Source organism: Sus scrofa, chromosome X (assembly GCF_000003025.6).
Source record: "Sus scrofa isolate TJ Tabasco breed Duroc chromosome X, Sscrofa11.1, whole genome shotgun sequence".
In the NCBI taxonomy this organism is placed as follows: domain Eukaryota; kingdom Metazoa; phylum Chordata; class Mammalia; order Artiodactyla; family Suidae; genus Sus; species Sus scrofa.
This window is the reverse complement of record NC_010461.5, coordinates 108,508,154-108,530,829: the sequence shown is the minus strand read 5'-3', so window position 1 is coordinate 108,530,829 and position 22,676 is coordinate 108,508,154. Positions and strand designations below refer to the sequence as shown.

General features: G+C 42.4%; 1 protein-coding gene across 25 annotated transcripts in view; it reads left to right on the top strand.

The window, feature by feature from the left end:
• Nucleotides 1-22,676, top strand: part of MBNL3 (muscleblind like splicing regulator 3) — a 124,673-nt gene that overhangs the window by 82,067 nt on the left and 19,930 nt on the right. For 13 of the 25 annotated variants that reach the window (XR_002340532.1, XR_002340531.1, XM_021079441.1 and 10 more), the window contains exon 3: nucleotides 8,861-9,025. Coding sequence is in view for 23 of the 25 variants with exons in the window: in XM_021079441.1 (XP_020935100.1) it covers nucleotides 8,861-9,025 (165 nt within the window). In the remaining 2 variants the exon portion in view is untranslated. 25 annotated transcript variants of the gene reach the window in all.

Sequence of the window (22,676 nt, the reverse complement as noted above, 5' to 3'; positions counted from 1 at the left end):
GAAGTTGTTTTTTCAGAGCTTGTCTGGCTGAAGTATTTAAGGGAAACTTACAGCCATGGCAAGGGGCGCTGGGACGATGACTGTCGGATCTTTCTTTGTAGCAATCGTAGGAAAAATCTCTCAGCTCTGGGGAGGTCAAGTATGGGCAGAAATGGTCAATGTCACGTCAACGGCCCATCCGGTTCTTTGGAGTTTACTACATGCCATGGGGCTTGCTTTGAACTTTAGGCAGAGGGAGCTGAATCAGATCGCTCTTTTCCTAAGGCTTCTGCAGTGAGATGTGTCGAGAGGTGTTTTGGGGGAGGCGGAAAGAGGGATGGTTCTGTGATTGAATTATGTTTCTGAACTCAAAGTCAGCAGGTTTCTTTGCTGTAGAACAAGTGACAAGAGAACCTTTCTTATGCTCCTGTGGACAAGTCATCTACAGGAGAGGACTAGAGGGTGCTGTTCCTTCCAAGTATTTCTCCGGGAAAACTCCGTTCCTGAGGCTCCTGCCCTGGGAATAGTGGTGTGCGGTGCACACTCTGGCACACGCTGGACTGAATGATCTCCGAGAGCCTTTCCAGCTTTACTGTTGGATGTTTCTATGACATATTGTCTCTAAACATAGAAGCTTCCCCAGTGAAGTAGTGTCATTCTTTCTGACCTTAACTAATTCTGACTCTGATCATTCCAACAAAGGAGGCTACGGTCCTAATGGGTAAAATGTAAATTCAGGACCGTGTGACTAACTCCTGAATGTTTACAGGTGCCACTTTTGTGATATACATAGTCTATAAGGTGGGGCTATAACAGATTGCCATTTTTCCTAAAGATATTGTTTCGTTTCTTAGAGTTGGCCCTGCCCTCCACTTCTCAGGCATTGGCTGAGAAAGACATTTAGGCAAATAATGGCTATCCGTGCCATTTTTTTTTTTCTTTTTGAGTGTTACCATGCCATTTTTTGCCTGTTTCGAATATGTATCTGCCTGGATCTTACGTGTGCATGTAGAAACAGGATGCTTAAGCACACGTTTTCCTGGCCTGTAGTGGATGACTTCAAGACTAAAGAAATTAAAGTTAACCTGCCTTCCCCTTCCCCCCCCAGTGCACAGACACACTAAGAAAACCCTTAAAAACATAAAAGCCTCATCTTGCTTTAATCACGTGTAGGTTCAAAAAAAGTTGTATACATTTTGAGCCAGGAGTTAGGCCTGGTGGTCACACAGTCTGCCCCCTCCCCCGGATTCAAGTTGGTGGGAGGAGCTCCCACAGGCATCAGTGTCTTTGAATATACAGTTGCGCCACTGTGGTTGGGAAAGTGGAGTGGCTGACCGGGTAGGGAGCCGTGTGAAGCTTTTGGTGGGAGGAGCCATGGAATAAAAAATTGCTTTCTCCAGCCGTCAACTTCCTTAAATTCCTTGCAGCTGGTCAGGTAAGCTGGGCCTGAGGGTGCCTCCTGCTTTGCCCCGGGCAACCGAAGGCCTAGTAGAGCCGGGGCTGATTCTATGGAGGGGGCTGCTTAGGACCTTAAGGTAAAGAGAGTAAGTAAAGTGGGGTTTCGAGGATTTACCTTTATTTTAGCTGAACCCACCAAGATGGAAGAATAGGTAGGGAGAGGGTGGCTAGATAATAGATTGCATGGGGCATACTTACACTAAAAAATCCGCCCTCGTTTATCTGAAATTCAAATTTGATTGGGCATCCTGAATTTTCATTTGATAAAGCTGGCAACCCTAGATAGGATTCCAGGCAGAAGCCCTAGCCGGGAAGAAAAGGTACAAGCAGCTGGTGTCCCTTTTTGTCCTGGTTCTAAATCGCTGTGGTTAGTGACTAGATGGGGTGTCCAGCAAAAGGAGCCCGAGGACCCTAAGATTTGACAAAGGCCCGAGGGGGACCCTCTCTCTACTTTATGTTGCTTCGTAACAAAGCCTATGTAGTAAGTAGCTTCATGAAGTTGCATGATTTTATGTGTGTTTCTTGGAGTAACAAATTGTCATTCTTTTCTCTTTTCCTTTTTTTTTTCCCTATATTTTAATGACATTTTACATTGGCAGCCATCAACTACTTTAAAGACAGCTTCCATGAATACTTAGCATCGGAAACGCCTTCTGACTCTTGGTAAACTCAGTGGGCTTCACTTTTCTTGGGGGTTCTAATTTCCTTCTGGTTGGCTGTCTTATAGACAGAGAGGATGTGTTCCTGAAGAGCAGATTATTGAAGAGATAGTTAATATTTTTTTCTAAAGCAATTGAAGGTATTCGATTAGACCGGTGAGGAAAAATTGAGGGGGAGGCAGGAAGCAGATCTGAGTTACTGGGAAGGCAGGCTTGGTTTCACTCTGAACAGCAACTCTGACTTTTAGTGCTGTTTGCTCTTCGAGAAAATTCAGAGAAAAACTTCAAGTTTGGGATTATTTGAAAATAAATGTTTGGTGTGAATTCAGCTGAACAGGGGTCTTAAAGCACGGTGGGGGGACATTTTTCTCGTAAGAAGTCTGGATACGCAGTAGAGATGCCCAAGAAGGCCCCGCTCTAGTGATTGACCTAAAGCCTTGTATTCCTCCTTTGTCTAAGTGGCTTCAGGGAGTTTGACTTGCAGCTGGTTAGAGAAATGCAGGGTGGGGATGGAGCCCACCTGTCAAGGAAGGCAGTTTATTCTAAGGTGACCCTGGTGCTCCCCTTGGGCAGGCCCAGGTGCTAATTAAATATGAATCCACTGCAGGTGCCTTTACTCAGCTCTGTGGGGTCCTCTATCCTGGAGGCGGGGGGAGTTCTGGTGGCCACAGATCCCTGGGAATTAGAACAGGGTTTAGGTCTGTGTGCCTTAGGATTTCCTAACATTTCTGATTGAGTTACCAGGATTTTTCAGCCATGATGGTCACTTATACCTCAGAGTATATATTCATAGCAAAAAGAAAGAAAAAAAGAAGAAATCTTGTTTTGAATTAGCTGTTTTCTGAACCTGAACAGAGTAACGGTTCATTTGAAAGAAAAAACCAGAAACAGCCTCAGTCGTGTGTTGGCTGTTGTTCTCTTCTTAGAGAAGAAAGAACTTGAGCCAGGAAACAGCAAGAAGAGCAATTAGGATTCTAAGGCAGACCTAGTGTTATGCCCTCATAACATTATTCTCATAAAGTTTATTCATTCAGCAAACTTTATGGAGTGGACACTCTTCACCAGGCACAGAAAGAGCCCCGGAGGCTCAAAGATGAAGAAGATATAGTCCTGCCTTTAGACAAACTCAAAGTCGAATGGGGAGATAGGCATGCAAACAGTTTATCCCTGTACACAGTGATAAGTGCTATGATAAAAGTGAGTACAAGGTGCAGCTGGAGGCACAAAGGAGGAAGAGGAATGGGAGTAAGGGTGTGGGGGTAGGGAGATGGGTTTAGGCAAATCTTTACAAAGCGAGAGAGTCCTTTCAACTGAAAATCCATATTGGGTAGTGAGAGCCCAGAAGCTTGGCTGCCGTCCTTACTGAGCTGCTTGTAAATTAGGACAAGCCATCTCATCAATTTGGCCCTCGCTTTCCCTGTAAGATAAAGGTGCACGAGATGTTCCTTAAAATCCTTAAAATCCCGTTCAGCCTTAAATGTTGTGATTCTGGAAATCAGGTTATCTTAGTGGGCTGTTGCAGAACAACAGTGTGTTTGTTGAACCTACTCCTCCCTTCCGCTTTTGGAGGTCACCATTTGAAAGCTTTCTTGAGGCAGATAGGCAGGAAAATTGTGCCCTCCTCCCAGCTTCTTAGCTATTGAGACCTGTTGTCTGGTTTGCACCAAAGTCATTGTCTTGTATGTGTGTGTGTTTGGGGGGGATGTCAAGGAAGGCGAGTTGAGCAGAGATGCAGTGCCCACTTCGTGGGGGGAGTGGCCCTCGCCATGGTGGGGGTGGGGGTCCTACGTTCAGCCCCGTTAATTTTGCTTTCAGTACACTCAGGAAATGGTTTATCAAAGTCTTTAAAGACTTTTTGTCTGCACCCCAAATTGAAATGAAAAGTTGCATGCAAGACTCTTAAGGATGGGAATTAAAATCCTTACAATTTTAAGGATTTTTGTGCATGTATATATATATATATATCTATATCAATATTCATAGATGGTACAGTACTGAAAGATAAAGACAGCCCTCTAAGAAGAAAGTGGGAAATTTGCCATTAGTATGCTGACCTCTGACTAATACTCAATCTTTGTTGATGTTGTCTCACTTTGAGTTGTTTCAGAGTGTTCCTAGTCTTTAATAGGTCCGTGATGCTTGTAGGAACCAGGCAACCTAGTATGTATGATTTGTAATTCTAAAATTACCGTTACTTCCTTGGAGAAGCCATGTCCACACCTGTAAGTATGTTTCAGTAGGGCAGTATAATCCATAGGATTTTTCATTTAATACGTGATCACTAAAATGGAATCTTTTTTTTTTTTTTTTCCATAGAAATGAAATCACCCATTCGTAGCCCTTAACATTTAACTTTTACCTCTTGGTAACCTAGCAGAGCAGTGAGTTGTCTTTGAAAAGGTAATCCAGAGAGAAAGGTGTCCCCCCCCCAAAACCCCATAATTCCTAGTGTATTTGAAGAAGCAAGTCATTCCGCAAACAGCTGTTCCTGTTAAGGTCCTGTGACTGACAAGGGTAATTTTCAGCTTCCTAGGGGCCTTTTCTTATTCTGATGGATGGTAGAGCTTTCTCTCAGGAAGGTAAAAAAGTACATTTCAGGGAGTTTTTTGACCACCCAGTGCAGGGGAAGTCTTGCATCTGACAGACTCTCACTGTCATAACTCCCAAGACTTAGGTGGGATTTGAATCTCTACAATGGTACTTTTCTTTCGCAGTCAAAGGCTTTGTACTCATTTGTGAAAAGCCTGAAGGTAGGTAAAAAGAAATAGATTGAATTTGGGAGGTTTTATGAATGCTCTGCAACTTTTCCCTTTGTCTGCCATCAACTTTTTGATGCGGAGGTGTTTCGGAGACTTCACTGGTCATTTTCTCCCCCCTGCTGTTTTTTTTGGGTGCATTTTCAAAGAGAGTAGATGGGAAAGGGGAGCTGGAAGACTCACAGATGTAGTTGCGCTTTTTTCAGCAGAGAGTCCCTTTGCTATTGATTGAATCCCTTGGCCATTTTCGGGATTCAGTATCATGGTGAGAGACGGAAGGAAAATGATTTGTTTTTAAGGCCAAAGGAAATGGAAAAGATGTGAAATTGAGGTGAGCATAAATGAGCTTGCACTCTGAGCGCTTCAGTGCTTCTTTAATTGTGTGTGTATATGTATGTGGAGGGGAGGGAGCTAGAAGTAAACTGGTCTTGGCTGCTGTTTTTAGGATCTAGCCACCTCTACCGGTGGATGGCGATGGTCGCAGGTACACTTCAAGAGTCATTTATGACATTTATAGAGTCACTTATGACATCGTCTCATTCCTTGCACTGAGCACGTGGTAACAATGAGCTCTGTGAGTCTAGAAGGAGGGCTTGGGAAACCCAAGGGGTGATTTTTTTTTTTTTTTTCCAGCCCATGATCATTTCTGGGCTATTTTAGACTTGGTGTGAATCGGATATCTTGTGGCCCATTCAGGGTGCTTAGCTGGCCTAAGGAAAACTTTGACCCTTTCTAGTCCAAAGTCACTGGTTTTCCAAAGGACAAAAAACAAAAAAAATAACCAATAAATGATTATATATTGGGCTGGGCCAATCCCTCCCTTGCCTCCACCCCCTACCATCCAAGTCCCTGCTTACCAAAGCCTTCACCCCTACCAAGACGAACAGCACATGTTAGCAAATGTCAGGGATAAAGCTTGCCGCCCCCTCCACAACTCCAATGAAAGTATTTTGGCCTACAGTTAAGTTTGGGCCTCTTGAAGAATGAATACCATACAGAGGAGATTTCTTATCACCCAGATTTGCGCATATAAATATATTATCCTGGGTTCTAAAGTCGTTTTGGAAAAAACTTAGGGGCTTGGCTTTCTTTTGAAATACTGTGTTCCACAGATAACATGGATATTAAATTATCTCATCTCATCTATTGTGTGGACAGAAAATGCAGGGTTTTTTTCCTCTTGTAGATGCTGTCTTTAACATAAGCAGCAACCTCTGGTAAAGTAGTATTGCTGTGCATTTGCATTGTTATCGAATTAAATTATGGATTCTGTCATTCAAAAGAGAATGCTTTATAAATCAAGTAAAATCTCATAACTAACATGAGTAAGTTTTTTTTAAAAATCTTAGGCTGCCTCATATTCCATACGTTAGTTTTATAGCCTAACTTGATGTAATTCTTTCAAGTGTAATTCTGTTTTTCTGTTTCTGTGTGCTGTTTTCACTTTGTAAAAATGTCATTAGTTTCCCAAGAAAAAGCTTAAGCAAAGGCATTATATGTAAAGGACAGCAATAAAAAGCACAAAGGCAGGTAGCGATTCTTTATCTGTAGATAGGCAGGAAATGTGCCAAATACACCCTGTTCTCTCCCTTCCTTCCTCCTCCCCTCCTCAGATTACATTCAATGTAAATGATGTTAAAACTCTAACCTGTAACAAACAGCAAAATCCTAATGTCCCCCTTTGTCTTTTTTTGGGAACTGATCTATTGTTTGGAGTTCCTGAATGTAAGAGACAGTCCTCTGTAACTTTTCTTGAAGTGGATCACAGATTGTGTTTTGTTTAAATGTTTATGGTTGTTAAACATTTGTGTGGGAAAGCTCCCAAGGTGGTTTACAATCCTAAGGCAATCCTGCTGGAGCTCGCTGATTTCTTTTTCCAGTGCTGCTGCGAATCTGTTCCAAAGCATGGGAACTGGAGCTAGTAGGCGGAAAGAAAGAGAGTCTAAGGAGAAGGAAGGTCAGGAGTAAGTTACTTAAACCTGCTTAAGGGGCAGGATTTCCAAATGCAGCTGTAGTCAATGATAAAAAAAAAAAAAAAAAAAAGCCTGAAATTCAGAAAAGGGGTCACAGGTAGAGATAGAAATTTAAGATCTGAGCAATTGCAGTCAGAGATGAAACCTTACCAGAACTTCATTTCTCCAGGGGAAAGAGATTAGAGAGGAGAGCGGAGGATTTAGGGCTGTACCTTGGGGAAATCTTTAATGTTGGGGTGTGGAAGGAGACAGAGAAACACCGGAAGTAGAAACTACCACGCTCGGCTCCCCTGAGCTGTTAATTCTCAGCCAGATAATCTGAGTTACGCTAGGTGGAGGGTGGAAAATCTAGAGACGAAATAAATCCCCTGTGACTTCCTTTGCCTTGATGCAGGTTGTAGTAGATACAGAAAGAAGCTTATGTTTTCTCTTAGGGGTCACATTAATGAGGGGAAACCTCCATTGTGATTTTTAGCGGATGTTGTGATTTCATTATGGTCCTTATATGTGCTGAAATTACGTAGCTATTACTAGGCTACTCTTACGAGTTCAGGAAGACTGGGTTCCTACCATTCTCAGTTCTTACTACCGATAAATTTCTTCCTTTTCCAGGATTTGCAGAGAAACATAAAGGTACATGGAAACTAAGATATTATTTGATGTTATAAATAACTTGATGAAACCTACACTGATCAATTGGAGAAACAAAAGTAGCTGCCTTGATTTCTCAAATGATGCTTTAAGGTTCTACTCAGCTTCTTGCTGCCTCGCCCCAATGATCTAATACCTAAAAGAGCAGTTGAGTGCATCTGGTTTTGTATTAGATGTAGTTCTATAAAGTTTTGAAGGACACACCTTGATTCGCAGTGAAATTATAGGAGTGCTGTAATAACAAGAGAACTAATTTGGAGAAACGATCGTATAAACCATTTAAGCATCCCAAATAGGGAAAATCTGTGGCATGTGTTGAAAACACTTGACGAACTGATTGCCTCCTGGGAATTCAGGTGGCCTAGCAACGTGCACTCTTGGGTTCAAAAAAAAAAAAAAAGTTGCCTTTTTTTTTTTTTCCCCAACCCCTCCTTCCAGTAGCTCAGGCATTGTAAAGAATCTTAGCAACTGTGGGAAAAAGAATTGCTTACAGTTGTGCTTATCTTAAAAGGATTATGGCAGATCTAGTAATCCAAATGAGAGACTCATTAGCTGCTGGGTACAGTGCTCAAGAGTTAAACACGACAGGTCACATTTGACAATGTGATAAATACCTCTCTGGTGACATCCTTTGCTGCCACATGGTAAACACCATAATTAGCATCCATGTCAGCATTTAGGTAACACCGAAGATAGGTTCGGTTCCGGAGGACTGACATATTATCCTGGCTGGAAGTGTTTAAACCATCAATAAAATATTGGAATGCCTGACCCTCGAAAATAGACTTTGGTCTCAATTATCCCAAGTGATCCTCGGCCGCTGCCTCTGGAATCTAAGGAGCAGCAAGGCCGCAAAGTATAGAGATTTATTCTTTGATTGACAGAATGTCAGTGGGTTTCGGGATGTTTCTCACATTGTATGGATTCAGGAAAAAGAACTTTCGAGCCCAAATTGTCCAGCATAATGAATCTAAAAGCTATGAGCTATAATCATGTGTCTATATTTAACAGTTTTCCTCAGTTTTCTTGATTGTAGATCCAAATCCTAAATCGTATTTAACGGGCATGACTTTATGTCTCATACTGGGAAATTTGTATTTAAATCTAATGTTGTGACGGTATCATACTGTTCCTAGTGTGTTATATCTTAAACATGATTTGATGCATATCAAAGTAGAGCAAAGCAAAATGGCTAAGAGAATGAGTTCTGGAATCAGAAGATGAAGACAGGAGAGCATCAGTCTAAGAGGGCTTGTGTGAAGACTGACTGAGTTCATTCATGTAAAATACCGATTATAGTACGTCGCATATGCCAAGACTGGATTAATAACCGTTCAGGGTCTTAGAAATATTAACATAAACTCATCTCCTCCTTGGTCGTTAGGGTCGCTGTGCCAGAGAGAACTGCAAGTACCTCCACCCTCCGCCCCACTTAAAAACGCAGCTGGAAATTAATGGACGGAACAATCTGATTCAACAAAAGACGGCCGCAGCCATGTTCGCCCAGCAGATGCAGTTTATGCTCCAAAATGCTCAAATGTCATCACTTGTAAGTCACAGCTCTGCTTTTTAAAAAATGCGTGTGTATATATATTTAAAGTATGTCTGTTTCTACGTTGGAATAACCTTGCGGGGCCTCTGGGAAGTTAGTCCCCAAAGGATTTAGGATGCCCGCTAATACATTAATTGGCCTACGGAGCTGTTGTACAGGTGAAGGGAGCGTTCAGGTGTGTTGGATTTAAAACCCGGGTCGCATTAATCATGAATTTCGTTTACAGAAGAATTAGTAAAGGAGCAGAGACATTTTAAGAGGAGAAAGGGGTTTCATTATTATGAAATTAACCCTTGGAATTTAGGGTATTAATTCAAACAGATTTCCTTGCTTTTTGATAGTAGTTTTGTTGTTACTTTTTCATAGAGTTTTTATTTTTTTGCTTTTTAGGGCCGTACCCGAGGCATGTGGAGGTTCCCAGGCTAGGGGTCCAGTCGGAGCTATAGCCACCAGCCTATGCCAGAGCCACAGCAATGCAGGATCCGAGCTGCATCTGCAACCTACACCACAGCTCACAGCAACGCCAGACCCACTGAGCGAGGCCAGGGATCAAACCTGTGACCTCATGGTTCCTAGTCAGATTTGTTACTGCTGTGCCACGATGGGAACTCCTAGACTTTTTATTTTAAAAGAATTTTTGATTTAAAGAAGTCACGGAGTAAGGATGCAGGTTTGATCCCTGGCCCTGCTCAATGGGTTAAAGGATCCAGCGTTGCCACAAGCTAGAGCATAGGTCTCAGATGTGGCATTGCTGTGGCTGTGGCGTAGACTGGCAGCTACAGTTCCAACTCAGCCCCTAGCCTGGGAACTTCCATATGCCATGGGTGCGGCCCTAAAACGACAAAAGAAAAGTCAAAATGATAGTACAGAGAGTTTCCATGTTACCCCTTATCTGGTTTCTCCCACTGTTAATATCTTAAATTTCCATGGTATATTTGTCAAAACTAAGGAACTGACATTTATATATTACTACCAACTGAACTCCAGAATTTATTCAGGCTTTACCAGATTTTCCATCAGTGAACTCTTTCTGTTCCGGTGTCCCATCCAGGGTACCACAGTGCATTTATTTGAATTCTGTCTCCCCGTCTCTCCTCTGGTCTGTGACTGTTTCTCAGTCTTTTCCCATTTCCCATGATCTTGACAGTCTTGAGAAATACCGGCCAGGTATATGGGGGTTTAACTTAACCTGGTCACAAGAGTTTTCTTTACCGAAACGGATAGTATTTTTGGTGTCATTCTAGACCAATGTCGAGTACTTGTATGGATCAGTGAGTTTAAATGGATCATTTAAAAAGCAATTTTGTCCTATGGAGAATTCATCTTGTCCTGATACCTTAAAATATAAAGTTGCACTTTGGTCTTAGATCTTTCAGGGTGAATTGAAAACTGTCCCTTTCTCCCGAGTTCTTCCAAGTCTCAAATTTAGTTCCATGGTGTCTCATTCTAATTCTGGCTGGCCTACTTCCTTTAAACCATTATCAGGACACTAATTGAAAAGGTTACATTATTTGTTACCCATTTCATTTGTGACTATGAAATCGGTGACTGAGAGCTGAAAGATGTATGTAGTATTTAGATGCAAGGAAAATGTGGGAGTAGGTCAGTCTGCTCTCAGCAAAACCTATCTCGTTATAAAGTTGATTCTCAGAATTCACAGACGTCTGTGGAGATAGGGCACCCCTTCTGTGGTATCTTTAGAGATAATGCAAAAAACACAGGTGGTTAGGGGTATTGACAAGTCTCTAAAATTTAGCACCATGATACTCGTTCCAGAATGTCTAGAAAATTTTAAGTAAAAGAGACAGATTTCACGTTTTGTATTAGTAGCTTGGCAAAAACTTTTGCCTGGAGCTCAGTGCTCATTAATTATTACATTGATAAATTCATCTCAAAAAGTCACCAGTGAGTGCTCCTTGGTGTTCCCCTTTGACCTGTAGTGATACTTATATGGTTGTACTCCTTCTTTACTTTATTTATTTATTTATTTGCTTTTTAGGGCCACACCGGCAGCATATGGAGGTTCCCAGGCTAGAGGTTGAATCAGAGCTACATCTGCAACCTATACCACAGCCACAGCAACACCAGATCCTTAACCCACTGAGCAAGGCCAGGGATTGAACCCGAAACCTCATGGTTCCTAGTCGGATCCGTTGCCGCTGTGCCACGACAGGAACTCCTGTACTCCTTCTGTAAACTCTGTCCTTAGCTTTCGCACACTGAAGAATTTCAGTCCATCCTTACTTCTGAAGGGATAGGGAAGAGAAAGAGGTTCTAGATACTGAGAATAGTATGAACAAAGCCACAGAGAAATGAATATGCTCGATGAGCCCAGAAAAATGTGAGTAGACGGGAAATAAAGCAAGGGAGCCTTCTACCCATCATTGCTACTCTTGGCCTCTTGTGGGATGTCCCAATTTCAGCCTAAGCAAAGAATAGGAGCCAGATTTTATCACAACACTCGAGCCCAGTATTTCCTACACAGCTGGAGCGTGTATTTCTTCGTAGATCAAGGGACATCGATCAACCGCCCCATTTCAGGGAACCAGAGCGCAAGGCCTGGGGTAAAGACGTGAGGCAGACTATTCATCTTCTATCCAGCCTCCAGTAGAGTAGCTCCATGCCAAGTCTCAACCCTTCATGCATTATTGATTACAGAGTGGCTTTTTTAGAGTCCAGCGAGAGATCCATTGAGGTTTCGGCCTCTTGTGCTTTCTCATTTGATTCTCCATGCTTTCTATGATGGAATACTTTTCCCCTTTTTTCTTCAAGGAGGGTGATTTCAGATTGCGGGTTGCAGAATATGACCAACATGACTCACAGGAATACCATTTATTGTACAGCGCATCACCAAGACACAAGACATTACTTAGAAGACCCCAGGGAACAATTGGAAATTGCTTTTCTACCTTGTAGATTATTTAACAATAGCTGTTGTGATGTGGTAAACTGATAAAAGATTCATTTCTGCAGTTACTATGTGTACAAAAAGCTAACCCCGGGATAGTTGATGCGATCCTCTCTTGTGGTCTCGAGAGCTGCCTTGTGGGCGTGTTGTAATTGAGCTAGTGTGGGCAATTTTAAGTGACATTTACCAGTCTGACTGGAAAGAAATGTTCTTTATTATGAAGCTTGGTTTTCCTATGGAAGTAACGTATAATTTGACTTCATTTCTCTGGTACCTGTTCTCCCCAAACATCCCTTCTAACCGCTCCCACCCCCAGCCTAATAATCGGATTCTTTTCCCTAAAATAGCCAAGCTTTTGTTTAAATTCCTAGCCCTGATGTTTGGCTGGCTGTATATTACGACCCATTTGGTATCGCTGCCTTGAACCTCAGGTCTTCTCACAAAGCACACTTTGATCTGTTTCTAGGATACCAGAAGAGCACATCTGCTTTTGGAAAATTGAGTATGGTTTGCTTATTATAAGCCCCCAGATAAAGGGGATGTCAGCCTAAACGTAGCTAGAGAACAGACTCTGTTCACTGTGACTGAACAATGAATAAAAGCCACACCTAGTCACTTTGGGTGGCATGCTTGCTGTGGCAGGCAAGTTTGTTCACTGTATCTAATAGGGCTGAAGTGACATTTGCGAGTATAAAATTCCACCTCAGAAAGCTTTTGTTAGTTTTATTGAGGAAGTTTAGCAGGTGACACAAAGGGTGTGACTCCCTAGTATTTTTCAGTGCCTCTTAAGAGAGAGAGTTGCTGATGTTCACAGCAAAAACTTAGATAATTAACAACTCCCCTTGGCCTAATTAAGGGGCAAACCTGAGCCCTGTAGAAGAATTTTAGGGAAAGCAGACACGCTGGATTCCAACTCTCAAGCAAAGCTAACAGTTGCAAATTTCAGGTCTTTTGACAACTTGGAATTTTTATTATGTAAGGAAATTGCCAAGGAAGGATTCTCACTGTTATGTCTATGTAAGGTGCATATGATGTTATAAGGCTATTAAAATTATTTTTGACTTCAACATTTTGTACAACCTAGACCTGCCCATGTCTGTACATTCCTTCATTTCTCTCTCTGAATGTGGTGATTCACGTGGAGGCAGTCCTTTACATGCAGGTAAACTGGACCCAGTTGAGTCTGTTCCCCGGATGACTTATATAGAGGTTATTGGCTCAGCCATTGCGGTGTGTGCCAAGTCCTCTGGTCTGCTCTGTACTTTTCACGGCTTGTGTTCCTGTAGCCAAATCATGCTGTTCCAAACCGCAGAGGCTACGCACTGAGGGACTTCAGGCTTTTTCTTTATCACAGACAGAATCAGCTGATGTCCATCTGGACCCTCCCCACCTTTTTATAGGATTTTTACAAGTTTTTAACCAAATACATTTCTCATAAACAAGCTTATATGTCTCTCTAACATTAATTCTAGTAAGGAATGAAGGTGAACCAAATGGAGAAAAAATAGGAATGAATTTCCCATAGATAGGAAGAAGGGAGATATACTAATGAATGAATAATATCAGTATTTTTAGACTTGAATGTTTTGAATGTTTTTCTTCTTAAATTAAAGGGGAGCTATAAGATATATTGCTTTCTGCAGTTTTGGACTAAGACAGATTTAACGGAACAGAAGTAAATTGCAAAATAGTTATTTACTTTTTTTTGAACGTGTTAGTGAAATGATTTTGAAGTTAGAAACAAAAGCGTAATATCCTCCCCTCACCAAGATATATTACACATTTTGCATATTCACATCAGAGTTACAGTTTTTCTGGTTGACGTAAACTTTTTTTTTTTTTAATGCCTGTACTTGCAGCATGTGGAATTTCCCAGGCCAGGTATCAACCCAAGCCACAGTAGTGACAACGCCAGATCCTTAAACTGCTGGGTCAGCGATAAACTAACTTTTTCTTTTCTTTTCTTTTCTTTTTTTTTTTTTTTTTTTTTTTTTTTGGGTTTTTAGGGCTATACCCGCGGCATATGGAAGTAGAGCTGCAGCTTCTGGCCCAGCCACAGCAATGCCAGATCCGAGTTGTGTCTGTGACCCACACCACAGCTCATAGCAACGCCAGATCCGTAACCCACTGAGCGAGGCCAGGGATCAAACCTGTGTTCTCATGGATACTAGTCACATTTGTGGCCACTGAGCCACAACGGGGACTCCCTAGGCCTAACTTTATTGACTGAAGTATTTATGCTGTCTCTCTGTTGTCAGGGCTCTTCTATTAGAAATTATCTTTAAAAAGGTGAGCAAGATACTGTGTAGATTTAATGGAAAGGGAAATTATGTCCACATTCCCTATGACCCGAATCATGGTCGGTACAGAAATTACAGTGAATTTTAATGAAGATTCTTCCATGAGTTTCTCAGTTTCCCTACTCATGAAACAATAAATGATGACATTTAGCTCTTTCATCTCGTGGTGACAGTAAATGTTTTGCAAAGTGATTTTTGCAAGGTATTCAAGGCAGTAGACGACAGGCATTGTGTAATTATAAGGTTACTGTGTTCTTAGTGTATAATTAGGACTGTCATTATTATGTGAAATTCCACACTGACTCAGCTGGACCAGATCACATCACAGGAGTGTGTGGAGTTGAGACCACACTACAGGCCAAACATTTTATCCAGGTTTTACTACATTTTCTGAAAATGAGAAGAGATTTGACTTGTAGATAGAGCACGTGAGCCCCTAGCATTCTCTACTTGTTCTGCACGTGGTTCCCAGGGGCAGGCTGACCCGGAGGTTAGCGAAGGCTCAGCGCCCCTCAGGTACATGGTCTCCTGCCAAGGCCCCGGGAGGAGGCCTAGCAGTGTGTTTACAGTGTGTTTGTAAAGTCCACCAGAGGCATCCGTGTGTTCCTTGTTCTTAGGGCTCCCCGCCCCACCCAACTGCCTGAACTTCAGGGCCCACAGATCCCGGACTCACTCCGGATTGCAGTTTCCCCTCCGCAGGAGAGTGCTTTCCCTCGGCTGCGAATGTCCCACAACTGGAAGCCCCTTTTACAGTAAAACCAAGTCAGTCCCACCAGCGGGAGGTTTGCCGCCTTGCCCCCAGCCTGTCCACTATGCAGGGCAAAACCTGGGTTTTTTTTGTTGTTGTTGTTTTTTTTAAGCGAAAATGAAAGTGCTACCCTTTTGCTCTCCAACAGAGGGGGTTTGTACGTGATATCGTTTCAGCGGGCACAGTTTCTTTGCTAGAAACACATCTCCACACTCTCCCTTTATCCGCCCTCATATGTTCCCAGGGGATAAATGCAACGTAATCTCCTCTCAGCCCCTTTCGTGTCCTCCTCCTCCTCCTCCTCCGGGGCTGGTTAGCTCCGTTGCTTAGAGCCTGGTGCTAATGAGACCATGCAGGCCTGTTGGCTCTCCTGCTCTCCGTCACAGTCAGAGCTACAGCCAGTGACCTCAGCATCGCTTGTCATTAATCAGCCCCGTGATGATGGTGGGAAGTTGGAAGGGTCTGTGAAAATCGGTTTTCCTGCTGGAGGATAAAGAAAATCCTCCAACAGCAGCAAGAGACAAAGCCAGTGCTGGACGATCTCACCCATAGAGGAGGATTTTTTTTTTTTTTTTTCTTATCACCACCCTTCCCTTACTCAGATCAGCAGAGCTCAGGAGTTTGTCACCGAGGGCCATCAGGAGACCTAATGTAAAAAGAACCCGCTTGTCTTCCCCAGATGATGATAATCTTCAAGTGGTTCCCCAAATAACCCTAATCTGGAAGTTCCCGTCGTGGCACAGTGGAAAGGAATCCGACTAGGAACCATGAGGTCAGGGTTCGATCCCTGGCCTCCCTCAGCGGGTTGAGGATCCAGTGTTGCCGTGAGCCATAGTGTAGGTCGAAGACGCCGTTCAGATCTGGTGTTGCTGTGGCTGTGGTGTAGACTGGCAGCTGAGGCTCTGATTTGACCCCTAGCCTGGGAACCACCGTATGCCGTGGGTGAGGCCTAAAAAGGCAGAAAACAAAAACCCAAAAACCTACCCTAATCTGCCATAATATTCTTTATAGATGTACTAACTGTTATTTGAAAACCTTCATCTAGTCTCCTCTCATAAACCGTTCTGTGGGTATCAGACACGTCACCTATTCACTTGTCCCCTGGAACCACAGGTTTGTAATAAGACATGACATATTTTGGTCTACAGTATCACTAAACCATTTTTTCTAGAACTCTTCATGGGATACTTTCTGGTAGTGATGACTTAGCCACTCCAGTTAAAAACCGTGGCTCAGCAGGTTAAGAACCCAACTAGGAACCATGAGGTTGTGGGTTCAATCCCTGGCCTCGCTCAGTGGGTTAAGGATCCGGCATTGCCATGAGCTGTGGTGTGGGTCGCAGATGCGGCTCAGATCTGGCGTGGCTGTGGCTGTGGTGTCGGTGGGCAGCTGCAGCTTGGATTGGACCCCTAGCCTGGGAACCTCCATGTGCCGTGGGTGTGGCCCTGAAAAAAAAAGAACACTGCATGCATACATATGGTGTGTGTGTATACACGCATGTGTGTTATAAAACACCCCGTGTTTCTCATACCATTTGACCCAGCATTTCACATCTGTATCAAAAGACAGTTTGGGAGGGGCCTTCTGCTTAACGTTTTCCTCGGTAGAGAGTAAAACGGATGGATTTATTCACTGTCTCTGCCACTACCTTTGATCCCTGGGTGTTTCTCTTGTGCTGTGAGTTTTGATTTGAATTTTTCTAACTGGTGAACCTAAACATAACCGGTGACCTAGAAATCCCCATTGACTCAGTTCACTAAATATTTCTCTGCCCTCCAGGGATATGTGATCTAACAGTAGTAACCTGGTGGATTCATGGTTTTGTGATCTCCTTGGTTTCGGAATTGTACCTGATCCTCCATCTTTTTATAGCTCTGGGCTTTTCTTTTTTCCTCCGTAGTGGTATTTCTATATTAGCCGTGCAAGGTTTTGTTTGAGTGTGTGTTGTTGTTTTGGTGGCTGGAGTGACAGAGGTGGCACTGATGCTTTGTTGGACCTCTGATAATTATACTCCTTTGCATCCTTTTACCCTGGGCTTGCTTTGAGCTGTCTCTAGTTTCCAGGCTTCCTAAGAGTTCTTTGCTTTTTATCACCTCTTGCCATTTACCTCTCCCCCCAAACCCATACATTTCTTTCATACCTTTGTTAAGATTGGATAACCATTTGCAACTTTTTAAAGAGATTTTTTTAAAACCTTTTTCTTAGCTGCGCCTATGGCATGGAGACGTTCTGAGGCCAGGGATCAAACCCACGCCACAGCAGGAACCAAAGCCATGGCAGTGACAATGCCAGATCCTTAACCCACTGAGCCACCAGGGAACTCCTCGCTTGACTTTTCAAGAGTTTTTTTTTTTCCCCCCTCGTAGTCTACTAAAGCTAATAGAAGTGTCAACATTATTACATAGCGACCAACAAACAATTTTTAGGTCAGTTCTTGTTCACATCTCAAGAACAAAGTCAAAATCCCCTTACCCATCTAAGAAGCCATTTACTCTTTTGCCAGATCCTTACTTGTCGAAACCAGCTGGCATTGTGTCGATCTGTGTTAGGCACCCCGTTATCAATCCCCGCCTGCTTTGTGGCTTCTCCTCCCACTACCTACAGGCAGATCCAAGCCATGACTTGTTCCCTCTCGCTTGCTACTCTTTACACATTTATACCCACAATAATCTATTGATCCTTCCCCTTCCTGCCTGCCTTCGATGCTTCCCCTTATTTGGAGACTTCCGTGCTCAATAGGGTCAGAAAAGCCAGGTCTAGGTGAAGACGATTATTCACTTTTGAACCTCGAATTTACTTTTCTTCGCTCTCTCTTGGGCCACAGCAACGTATTCATTAACAAGTATGGTTGGTACATAAACACCACTATCCGCTCACATCTGTTTATAAAGTACACGCTCAGTTATTGAGGGGCCAGTTAACTAGTCTGTAGGTTATGTGGGCCTCCTGTAGTGTGTGCCTTTTGGCTACTTCAGTCTCCACGAAACCCCTCTCCAGGAGCGTGGCGATGACCAAGCACAAACTGTGCAACAAAGATGAGCCAGTTGTGCTCCATGTGAACAGCGAGTTAAGTCTGATGGAAATGAAAACTACACATCTCGTTGTGCTTTGGGATTATCTAAGGATAGACACATGCATGGTGATGGTGAAAGGGGCTTCCTTTTATACTATATAAATGCTTGTAAATGAGTAATAAAAGGAAGGGACTGTGAGTGCTAAAATTAGGAGAGCTATGTTTCTGGTATTAAAATCAACAAATTGTTACCAAATGTTTACCATCCTATAAAAGGAAATGTTTCGGCGTCCACCTTTAGAAAGGAGCTCAGAGAGGGAAAGCCTTAATTATTATATTGACTTCAGGCCAGGAGTAGCCTAAATGGCTTAAGTATCTTGCATCCATCCAACAATAATTTTAACCGACCTTGGATATTATTAAAGTAACTACCAATAGATCTAGGCTGGTGGGAGATACAGAGATGGATTTTTACATAACATTTAATGTTTATTTCTTTCTACCAGATTGAGTAATAGCTCGTTTTAGTTAATAAATCAATGTTCCTAAAAAATGTATGTTAAACTAGACATATTTATTCAAGGCATCGTTTTTCATTGAATTGTATTGATATTCAAAGGTGCTTCAGAATCCCTTAAAACCAAAACGTGATGGCTCCTCAAATTTTACCTCAACAGGAGACCATCTAACTCCTCATTCCTGGTGACTGAGTAGTTAACTGTTTTACAAACAAATAGGTAAGAACATGAATTTTAGTAACGATGTATATAAAAGAACATGTTTTAAATTGAAGTATAGTGATTTACAGTGTTGGGCCAATTTCTCCCATACAGCAAAGTGACCCAGTCATACATATATATATACACATTCTTTTTTTCATATTACCTTCCATCATGGTCTCTCCCAGGAGATTGGATATAATATGTTCCTTGTGCTAAACAGGAGGATCTCTGCGAAAGAAGGTTTTAGTGAATACTTTTGTGTTCATTTCTAAAGCCAGACTTCTTCAACTTGCGGAGTCATGCCATAAGTATTAAATTTATATCAATAGATTTCTTAAATAATTAGCTCTTTACTTTCAGAATTGATGGAGTGCTCTATTTTTTGGAATCCTCTAGAATGAAGGTCAGCGAAATTTTCCCTAAATGACTAATAAATATTTTAGGCTTTTGAGACAGGAAGCAAAGTTGAGGATACTGCTCAGGTACTTCTGTAATAAGAGCGAAAATATATCCACACTTTTTGTTATCTAGGTCTATGAGTGAGCGTAGTAGAATTTATTTATGGACACGGAAACATAAATTGCATGTAATTTTCGCGTGTTATGAAATATGATTCATTGTTTGCTTTTTTCCAACTACTTAAAAAACGTAGAAACCACTCTTACCATTCCAGCTTTACAAAAACAGGGCAGGCTGGATTGGGCTCAGGGGCTGTGCTTTGCCAACCTTGACCCTAGAACACGGGTCTTAAACAGTATGTAGTCCGTAACCCCACATCAGGGGTGAGTTCATGAGGTCCTTGAACTTTTTTTGGGGGGGGTCTCTGTAGGGCTGCACCCGCAGCATATGGAGGTTCCCAGGCTAGGGGTCCAATCAGCTCTAGCCGCTGGTCTACACCACAGCCACAGCAACGCAGGGTCCGAGCTGTGTCTGTGACCTACACCACAGCTCACAGCAACGCCGGATCCCTAAGCCACTGAGCAAGGCCAGGGATCGAACCTCGTGTCCTCGTGGATGCTAGTCAGATTCATTTCCATTGAGCCACAACAGGAACTCCGGTCCTTGAACTTTTTGAGATCACACACAGTTTGTGCACACAGGATTTTTTTTTCCCCCTGTGGACAGGGTCCACAGCTTTTATCACGACTCTCAGAAAAGTTCAGGACTCAAAAACAGATTAAGTTCCACTGTCATAGAGACAGTTCGCTGAATTTTAGAAAGCATTTCCTAAGCGTTACCCCAAGAGGTCTTAGATCCTGTGTAAGAAACTGGTAACTTGCGGGGATTCCTACCCTAGCACCTAATACTGCAAGGGACATGGAGGATAAATAATTTTCTAGGTACTCTTTTTAGTCATATGTCATTCCTATTGGTTCTATAAGACTCAGAGAAAGATGAAAATCCACACCCCGTGCTTTCTCATACTTTGAAATATTTACTAAATAACTTAGGTGTGAGTGAATATCTGAAACATATTTCAGTGCCCAGTCCGTTCAGGCTGGAAATAGAAATCATGTTCAACCTGGTTGGGAACCTTTTTCTTTCAAATGAAGCTTACCCCACAGATTGGTTCATGTCAGCTCAGCTGACATTAAGGGCTGCAATACAGGTATAGGAAGCATTACAGACGCTTATTTAAACTGAATGTGCGAATGTGCAGGCTGCCTGATGTTAACAGGTGGCTGTTAGCTAAATCTAAGTAGTTACCCTGGGGCAGAGGTGGTGATGAGAAACAAAAATAGCCATTTGAAAATAAGTAAGAAACTCAGGAGTTTCCTGCCTGTGCCCAAAGGTTGGGAATAAAAGAATTTGCTTCTTCTCAATAAACATGTTATAGAATTAAGTTTATGCCAGAGGAAATGGTTATAAAACTTACAATACTAATTTTAAAACCTAAAGATGGCACGGTATATAACCTTACAAAACCTAAACTTTTTTAGCAAGCCCCTTGCACCTTTTTTTTATTAAAGTATAGTTGGTTTTCAGTGTTGTGCCTTGCCCTTTTTATATAGACCTTTAATTAATTCACAGCCTGTTTTCATAAAATTGGAATCTATAACAAATGTAAGAAGGTTAAAATATATTCCCCCCAAAAAGCTGAAGTTAACCCCAAAAAGGACGGAAAAAAATACGTAAGTTCAGAGCTATGTTATAAATAGGAAGCATTGCTTACATGTACATAATTCTCAAATATCATTGTTCAGTATTTATTAATGACTAATGTTTTTTAATCTAGAAAGTTCACTTACCTGCAAGTTTTCCTTTTAATTCAGTCGTTTTTTTAAAATGTAATAATAGGTCTTCTCAGCTCTGTGACAAGCCAAAGAGAGAGAGCAAAAGGCAAAAGCAAGGAAAGTAGGATGATAAAAAAAAAAAAAAAGTATTAGGAAAGTCAGAGAGGAAAAAGAAGTAAAACAGAGTACTTTATGTGGTTCCAATAGGTAAACCATTTGAGATTCTTGTTCATTTTGAGACAACCATGTATCAATCGTCAAATTGATAAAGTCTGCCCTAGCTCACTATATAAAATAATACCATATCAGCTAATTCCTGAGCTTCCTGTCCTATTCAGTGAGAAGTATGACATGTCCTTACAGCCTGTTACAGCACAGTGCCTAGTTAGGCTGGGTCAGCACTCGGATCTTGTCCTCAAACCCCAAAGCACCTCCCCTGACTGTGCCCCCGCCCCCCGCATCTTTCTTGCCACTTGGTGTCACCCCTTTCCTCTTAAAGCTCTTGGCCACCACGGCTTCTCTATCTGCCCTAGTGAGTCTTGCTACTTTCGGGGGGGTGGGGGTGGGGGGCATGTTCTTTCTGTCCTTCCTAATGCACCCATTAGCTAATTTGCTAAATTCATCGAAGGTAGAGTGCTCATGGCCAAGTCCTTCCTTCCAAGTTGAATGTGGCATTTTCAGAGAACGCTCTGCTAGTGAAAAGTTGAAGCCTGACTAGGGCATGGCACCATGAGCAGAAATGACCCCTCGCCTCATACTCCATAGCTTTCCCTTCTGCCTGCATTTTTTTTTTTTTTTTTTTTTTTGTCTTTTTGCTATTTCTTGGGCCGCTCCCGCGGCATATGGAGGTTCCCAGGCTAGGGGTCTAATCGGAGCTGTAGCCACCGGCCTACACCAGAGCCACAGCAACACAGGATCCGAGCCGCGTCTGCGACCTACACCACAGCTCAGGGCAACACCGGATCGTTAACCCACTGAGCAAGGGCAGGGACCGAACCCTCAACCTCATGGTTCCTAGTCGGAGTCGTTAACCACTGCGCCACGACGGGAACTCCCCGTTCTGCCTGCATTTAGAGCTGTTCCCATTCATGTGATTCAGCAGAAGGTGTGGGCACAGCTTGGCAGTGCAACACATTATCTTCTTGGTGAAAAAGCAAGACATCTCAATACAACTCTTAAAAAGTTGAGAAAAACTTCTAAAAGTGTAAAAAAGAAAGCACACGTGCTGTTAGTAATCCGTAGGGAGACAACACACTACCTACCAGGAAAAGTCACTGTGAGAAATGTACCACATGGACTCGTGATTTGTCATTCACTCATTAAGATGTTTAAATTTATGTTTAGATTATGTCATTCATTATGTCAGTTATTCACTCTGTATTGGGTACTATGGGGCGACAAGAGAACGATCCCATTGTGACCACATTGGGAAGAGACCCTCACATGTGGAGCAAAATGGAAAACAGCACAGTAGAGTGATAAAGTGTATGGTTACAGATAATAAAGGCAACACATAAAAAAAATACAAACTCTTTTGAGATCAGGACTTTTACAAAACGGAAAAGCCAGTAGGAGCCCTTTGCATTTCCAAGACTTTTCTTTACAGGTTATACTCTAGTGCATGTACGTTATAATCCTGTTATCTCTTCCTGCCCAATAGGGATCCTTGTAGCACTTTTAGGGCCCCCCTTTTAAACCGTGCACATCATCTGGTCCCTCTGAT